Genomic DNA, 8,383 nt, shown 5'->3' with positions numbered 1-8,383 from the left:
TCATAAACAGGCTTGTTTCTGCTGCATGGTTTTTGTGGTAGGATACTGAAGAGTTCTCTGCAGTTAGGTTTTAGACCAGCGGCAATAAAGACATAGTCATGGCTAGTTTTATGTTTATCTTATTTAAGCGAGAGTAATATGAGAGATGGAAACCTTAATTGAGAACTGTTTTCTTAAAGATTAGGCTACAGACAAGCCTTTCGTGCGTTTCTTGAAAAGTGGTTGATGTAGGAATGCCCAGGCCATTATGGGTAGTGAAGTCTATCCCTGAGCAAGTCTGAGGAACAAGACAGAAAACAGCAGTCTTCCATGTCCCTGAATCAACTCCTGCCTCCAGTTCCTTCCCTGTTTGAGCTCCTGCCTTGATGGTTTCAGTGACTAACTGATATATATATATATATGAAATAAGCTCAAATATATATATATATATATATATATATATATATATATATATATATATATATATATAATAAGCTCAAGTTAATTTCCTTCCCCCAAGTTGCTTTTGATCATGGTCATTATCACAGCAATGGAAACCCTAAGACTGGAATGAAGATTTGACAGACACACACTCAGAAAAGTCAGGTGGGCTCGCACCATTCTAATGGTGGCATGAGCTACACAAGAATCTCAGTATGTTTATTAGAAATGGTTCAGAGGGAGGCATTATTGAGTCTCTGTAGGAGCAACTGTTCTCTGGATCATGGTGAGTTGGGATTTTCTCTGACAATAGTCTCTGTCTGTTGCAAGAAGAGACTTTTTGGTGAGAGTTGGGAACTGCACTTATCTGTGGCTGTAAGAATAGGTTTTAAAACACAGTTAGAAATAAAACAAAACAACTGTTGTTCCTGGCTTTATTCCCGTAGCAATAACACAGCACATAACTCCAGTTTCTGAGTAGGCCACAGTACCTTTCAGATACTTCTGACTTGTTTGATGTGCTCAGCTCTGTGCAACCTTTTATATTCTTCAGTATTCTTCTGGTGTTGGAAGTCCTTCTGTATAAGCGTTGCTTTTATTGGTTAATGAATAAAGAAGCTGTTTTGGCCAGTGGCTTAGCAGAATAGAGCTAAGTGGGGAAAACTAAACTGAATGCTGGGAAAAAGAAGGAAGAGTCGGTGAGAAGCCAGGTAGCCCTGCGGGAGACAGATGCTGGAACTTTACCTGGTAAGTCATAGCCTCATGGTGATACACAGATTAATGGAGATGGGTTATTTTAAGACGTGAGTTAGCCAGAAATATGCTTAAGCTATTGGCCAAACAGTATTACAAATAAAAAAAAAAAAAAAAAAGAAATTCTACTTTGGTGAGGATGAAACTGCATTGTGCTTTTAAATCTGTGTGGGACAGGTTAGACATGACATTCATTAGCTATGTACCGTTCCCAAATAGTGACTCAAGGAACATCATTCATTTGAATTACATGGTCATTAGCCAGAAATAAGTCGAAAGAGTCATAGGAAGTCCCTGAGTTGTAAAACATTGCCAGGAATGGTAGGCCACACCTCTACCTGTATTCTTTTGCATTATTGTCTCTTTTTAGTAATTCTCTTTGAGGCTATTTAGTATCCCTTGTTTGTGGTAGAATTCCAATATTTAAATATTCTATTGCCTATCATTTCTTAAATGTATAAAGGATAGTTCAAACACATTTTTCATAATATTCATACATTCAATAACATAATCTTATCCAGTACCCTGAATATGAAAAAGTTGGATGTTATTTTGGGCCTATAGCTAGAAAATATAAATTGCATACACACCACACACACACACATACAGACACACACATATATAACCCTTGCAAGCAGATCCAAGCAATAAAATGAAACATTCATGCATACATAGGTTTTACATTAGTATATACATATATTACATAGCATAAATGCACATATATGAGTAGATAAACATATATGGATAACTTTCTATAGTAAGAAAATTGGTTGTGAAGAGAACATATGACTAGTACAGGAGAAAGCCTCTGACTTCTGAAGATTTGGTTTTATAGGATGAGATAAACCGACCTGGTATTAGCATCCCCATGTACTGGGATTTATGCTGATCACAAAGTCTGCAATGTTTTGCATCTGTAATCAGATAGATGATTTCAGATGAGGTATAATTAGGTTTAAATGCTCATGATGGGTAAATCTGTTGCTATCACTGCACACTATAAGAGATTTTACAGATAATGCCTCTGGACTTTTTTTTTTTTGGTTTGTTTTTGTTGAGTATTTTAATTAATTATAAATTGCATATAATGTGTTTGATCACCTTCATCCCCTTACCCCATCTTCACCCAGATCTTCCTTCCTGTAGCATAAATTCTAATTAGTATTAACAATAAAAACACAGAGTCAGATATAGGAGTTTATGTTAAAGATCAGAGAAGCAGAGCACCCAGTCACTAGATTTCTTACCACTACCAATGCTTGGATTGAAGGGGTGATTCTGTCTCTAGGAACGTGCAGACTGCATCTCCAGACTGCATCTGAGCTCATCTCCTCATGCATTATATGCCCCTCTTTGACCAGCCATATCGCTTCCCATCTTTCCCTCCTGATTCTGGGTTTAAAGGTATGAGGCACCACCATCTGCCTCTTTTTCTCTTTGAGACTGGATAAATCTAGTGTAGACTAAGGTGGCCTTGGACTCCTGCCTTCTGCCTTTATTTACTAAGTTCTGGCATTAAAGGTGTGTGTCATCACAGCCTGACCTCTATGTCTAACTAGTGACTTAGCCCTGCACTCTGATCTTCATGTAAGCTTTATTTGTTAATTATAAATAAAATATCACTACACCTCCACATTATTTACTAACTCAACTTTTTGTGCCATCATATAAAATAAAATAAAACACCAGTCCCATTTGTACTGCCTATATAGTTTTAGGTGTGTGGCAATTCACTGGAGCACATGAGACATACCAGAAATCACAGCCTTAAGGAAAGCTAATTCTCCATCTCCCAGTAGCTATCAATAACCAACAGCTCCTGAGGCAGTTGTGGGACTCTGTGACCACCTGTCACCTTCATGCTGTGAATTTGTCTTTTTCAGCTTGTGCAGGTTATATCCTATTGTGTCTGGCAGCCACTATAGTCCTGCACCACTGCTGGTTCTTACGTTCCTCCCAACTGCACTTATGCAGTGTTTCCCTGGGTGATACTGGCATGACAGGTGGAAGAACTTTTTAAGGCATGGAGACGTAACTTGGTGTTGATATATGTAAAGGAAGAAACAGAATGATGGAACAGAACAACTTTAATGGGTAGGAAGACAGGAGTTCATGGAAAAGGAGAGAATATGGGTTGAGATAACAACAAAGACTTTCTGAACAGAATCAATTTGAAAACCTTCTACTCCATAAAACGTAAGCATATTCACATAGGATTGTTTTCTTAACACAGGATTTAAGTCCCAGAGAAATCAGAAAGAAAGTAACAATGGCCAGTTATCTGAAATAGCACACAAAATAAAAAGTAAATGACTAGTAGCCAAGAATTGATAATTTATCCTTGAAAGAGATTTGAAAAATCTCAGGGCGTTTTGAGAAGGTAAAAAATTTTCATAAGAAAAATTTTTCATTCAACTTCTTCAGGGCAAGCTTGACATCTTTATTTCTCAGACTGTAGATCAATGGGTTCAACATAGGAACAATAATAGTATAAAAGACAGATGACACCTTTCCTTGGTCCATGGAGCTGACTGATGATGGCTGTAAGTACATGAATGCAGCAGACCCAAAGAAGACAGCGACAGCTGACATGTGTGAGCTGCAGGTGCTGAAGGCTTTGGACTTGCCTTCTGTGGATTTAATCCTGAGGATGCTCACAATGATGAAGATGTAAGAACTCAGGATACTCAGTGTAGGTAAAATGATATTAAAAGCACTAAGACATATAACTACTAATTCATTGATAAAAGTATCAGAACAAGAGAGCTCCAAGAGTGGAAAAAGATCACAGAAGTAATGGTTTATTACATCAGCCTTACAGAAATGCACTCTTAGCATGCAGACTGTGTGAGTTGTGGCACCGATCAAACTAATACCATACACCCCAAATATCATCCAGAAACAGACTTGATAGGACATTGTAACATTGTAAAACAATGGGTTACAGATGGCAACATAGCGGTCATAAGCCATTGCTGACAGCATGTGAGCCTCTGCAATTGCAAAAACAATAAAAAAGTAGAGCTGAGTCATGCATTCAGGGTAGGAGATGATGTTCTTCACTGTTACAAAGTTCACTAGCATTTTTGGGGTAATAACAGTAGACTGGCAGAGGTCAATTAAGGACAGACTGCAGAGGAAGAAGTACATTGGTGTGTGCAAGTGAGAACTGAATTGTATGAGGGTGATCATGCCCAGATTTCCCACCACAGTGGCCACATAGATTGCTAGAAAGAGGAAGAAGAGAGGCAGCTGGAACTCTGGTTTGTCGTTTAACCCAGCAAGAATGAATTCAGTCACTCTGGAAAGATTTGCTTGTAACATTTTCTTCTGGGAGTTCTATGTAGAAAAAAGGAAAAATGAGGTAAGTATCTGTTATACTATATACTGAGGTGTGAAAGAGAATTCAAGTTTTCATTTGGCCAAGCATCTTTAATTTTCTGACAACTACTGTTACATGTTAGTCATTAAGTACCAACAAATGGCACTAGTAATTAAATATACAGCACATCTGTTCCTGTTTGTTACTTCTGCCATGAAAATGAGAGTACTCAGTGCATGAACAACCAAGGAGAGATCTGATGCATTCAATGATGGAATCTACTAAGTACTTTTCATGACTCATTTGTAGTTCTCCCAATCACTACACAAAGAGAAAGCTTTTTCTGTGTTATAATAAGAGCAGCATCCACCCAAATACAAAATACTACCAGGCACATACACAACCCATGCCATATTTAATAAATCTAAAGACTTTCTCCATAAGGTTATGAATAGTGTAATTATTATTCTCTCTCTTTAACCAACATTATAGTTGAAGTTAACATTAAGGCAATCAGGTAGGAACACAAAATCAAAAGGCATCTGAATTGAAAAGTAAATAATAAAACCACCTTTACATGTATATGAATTTATTTTGTATATAGAAAATTCCAATAAATCTGTAAGAAAGAAGCACTGTAATTTATTTAAAAGGACATCATGGAAGTGGGATCTGAAATTATCAAGAAAATTCAGCAATCATAAAAATCCATTTAAAATATCATGAAAAAATATTAAAACACTTAGAAATAAAGACATATAAGAAATTGCATTTGAAATTATCAACACTGTCAAAGGGACAAATCATTACACACATGGAAAGACATCCCATCTTCATGAATCACAGGACTGAATATTGTGAAATGGCAGTAACTCCCAAACTAGTCTAAAAGCTCAGTGTAATCCTAATCAAGATATTTTTATTATCAGTAATGACATAATGATTATAAATCTCCACAAAATAGAAGGGTCTGGGAATAATTAGAATAAACCTGAAGGAGAAGAAAAGAATTTAAAGTTTCAAGTTCCCCCCATTGAAAATATACCCCAACCATATAATATGCTCATAATATAGATGTGTTGTTAGACATAAGGAAAGGGCAATCTGTAAAAAATACATGTACAGATTATTAAAGTTATGTATTTAATAATAAGTTAGTGTAGAAATAGTGGTTTTCCAATATATGGGAAATTAGATGAAGTTACAATTTAAATAGTTAATATGCACCTCTTCATATTATAAAAAAAGTTAATTAAAAATGGATGGTATATGTAAATATTTTATATAAAAATAGCATTTGAAAGAAAACTGCAGTACTAGTACTTCATGCCCCTAAAATTGGTGATAGTTTCTTAGATAGGTTTTCACAATTGGAGGCTACAGCAATAGATAAATAAATAAATAAAATAATTAGTTGGGTGTAATTTAAAATAAAAATAATTTGTACCTTTAAGGACATCATATATAGGCAACCATACCCCACTGCATCTGAGACCACTGGAACCTTGGCCGTGACTGTTCCTGGAGAGGAGACCTCGGAGCTATATCAGTGACCACCAGAGGCACAGCCCACATGTTCCTGGAAGAAGCTACAGGCTTCACCCAGACCAATTGGAGGGAGAGGGATCTCCTGAAGCACAGGCCCTTCTTGTACCTATTGAGAGAAGAGATGGATAGATGACAGTGTAAGAATACATTTAGAATATAAAGAGCAATATGGCAACATCAGAAACTAGTGTTTCTACATCAACAAGATGTGAAAATCCCAGTGTAGGAGGTCCTTCGGTTTATGTGTTGCTTTCATTGATTAATCAATAAAGAAACTGCTTGGCCTGATTGGGCAGGACTTAGGTAGGCAGAGAAGACAGAACTGAATTCTGGGAGGAAGAAAGCAGAGTTAGAGAGCCACCATGGAGACACCAGGTCAGACATGCTAAATCTTCCCTGGTAAGCCACGACCTCATGGTGAACACAGATTCATAGAAATGGGTTAAATCAAAATGTGAGAGTTAGCCAATAAGAGGCTAGAGCTAATGGCCAAGCAGTAGTTTAATTAATACAGTTTCTGTGTGGTTATTTTGGGTGTAAGCTAGCCAGCTGGCTGTGATAAAAGTAGCCCTCTCCATCAACATCCCAACACAGATGAAACAGAAGAAAATGACCTTGAAAATAACATTATGAAGATGATGGAGAGATGCTTAGAAGAGAAAATGGGAAAATTCCCTTAAAAATGGAGGAAAAGACAAACAAAACTTTTCAATAAATCAGCAAATTCCTTAAAAAAAGCCAAAAAACCCCAAAACATACAACAAACAACAACAACAAAAACAGGCAAAGGAAATGGTTCAAGACTTGAAAACTGAAATAGAGGCAATAGAGAAAACATGATCCGAGAGAATTCTGAAAAAGGAAAATCTGCGTAAACCATCAGAAACTACAGATGAAGGCATAACCAAGAGAGTACAAGAAATGAAAGAAAGAATCTTATACACTGAAGATATGGTAGAGGAAAGATTCATTGGTCAAAATTTGTTAAATCAAATAAATTCTTAACACAAACATCCAGGAAATCTGCAACATATGAAAAGATCAAACCTAGGAATAATACTGATAGTCTTTTTCAAAGACTCAGAAAGTATATTCAGCAAAACCTGGAAGAAAACTTTTCCAACCTAAAGAAGAACATGACTATGAAAGTACAAGAAGTTTTCAGAACTCCAAATAGAATGGACTAAAATAAATGTACACTTACCACATGATAATCAAAACACTAAACAGACAGAATAAAGTAAGAATATTAAGAACTACAAAGAAAAAAGGCCAAGTAAAATACAAAGCCAAACCTACCAGAATTACACTCGACTTCTCAATGGAAACTCTGAAAACCAAAAGGTCCTGGATAGATGTTCTGCAAACACTAAGATCACTGATGCCAGCCCACACTAGTATACCTAGCAAAGCTTTCAATCAACACAGATGGAGAAAACAAGATATTCAGTGACAAAACCAGATTTAAACAATACCAATCGCCAAATCCAGTCCTACAGAAAGTACTAGAAGGAAAACTCCAATCCAAGGAAGCTAACTGTACCTAACAAACACAGGCTATAGACAATCCTACACCAGCAAAACCCAAAGAAGGAAAACACATACACAGTACCACCACCATCAACAAAATAAAAAAAATAAAAGGAAATAACAATCACTTGTCATAAATAGTTCTTAATAGCAATGGTCTCAATTTGCTTATAAAAAGACACAGGCTAACAGAATGGATACAAAAACAGGAACCATCTTTCTGCTAAATACAAGACAGATACCTCAATTTCAAAGATAAACATTACCTCAGAGTAAAGTGTTGGGAAAAGATTTCCCAATAAAATGGACCTAAGAATTAAGCTGATATAGTTATCATAATATCTAACAAATAGACTTCAAATTAAAATTAATTAAAAGAGATAAAGAAGGACATTTCATACTTGTCACAGGAAAAATCCATCATAATAAAGTTTCAGTTATGAATATCTGTGCCCCAGATACCAGGTACACACATTTATAAAAGAAACATTATTAAGCTTAAATAGCTCATCAAAACCCACATACTAACAGTGAGAAACTTCAATCAAAAACCCACTCTCACCAGTGGACAGGACTGAAAGAAAAAAACTTAACAGAGAAGTAAAGGAACTAATAGATGTTTGACTCAAATGGGTTTAACAGATATCTGTAGAACATTTCACTCAAATACAAAAGAATATACCTTCTTCTCAGCACTGCATGGAAGCTTCTCTAAAATCGACCACATAGTTGGTAACAAAGCAAACCTGAAGAAAATTGGAATAAGCCATGTATCTTACTGGATTACCATCCATGACTTAAAGATAGAAT

The 8,383-nt window shown here is 36.1% G+C and overlaps 1 protein-coding gene across 2 annotated transcripts; it reads right to left on the bottom strand.

The window, feature by feature from the left end:
* Positions 1-475: 475 nt before the first annotated feature.
* On the bottom strand, positions 476-4,497 carry LOC130872980 (olfactory receptor 150-like). Of its 2 annotated transcripts, XM_057767441.1 has the most exons (2): positions 3,585-4,497; positions 476-498 (listed from the first exon to the last, which is right to left on the bottom strand). In XM_057767441.1, exons 1-2 carry the CDS (start codon positions 4,495-4,497, stop codon positions 476-478), a joined length of 936 nt encoding a protein of 311 aa, XP_057623424.1. The 2 variants fall into 2 exon arrangements, with proteins under 2 accessions (XP_057623424.1, XP_057623425.1); XM_057767442.1 differs by lacking the exon at positions 476-498 and having other exon boundaries at positions 3,565-4,497.
* Between the last annotated feature and the right edge of the window lie 3,886 nt (positions 4,498-8,383).

This window comes from Chionomys nivalis, chromosome 4 (genome assembly GCF_950005125.1).
Source record: "Chionomys nivalis chromosome 4, mChiNiv1.1, whole genome shotgun sequence".
Classification (NCBI taxonomy): Eukaryota; Metazoa; Chordata; class Mammalia; order Rodentia; family Cricetidae; genus Chionomys; species Chionomys nivalis.
The sequence above is the reverse complement of the archived record's forward strand: the minus strand, read 5'-3'. Positions and strand labels throughout refer to the sequence as shown.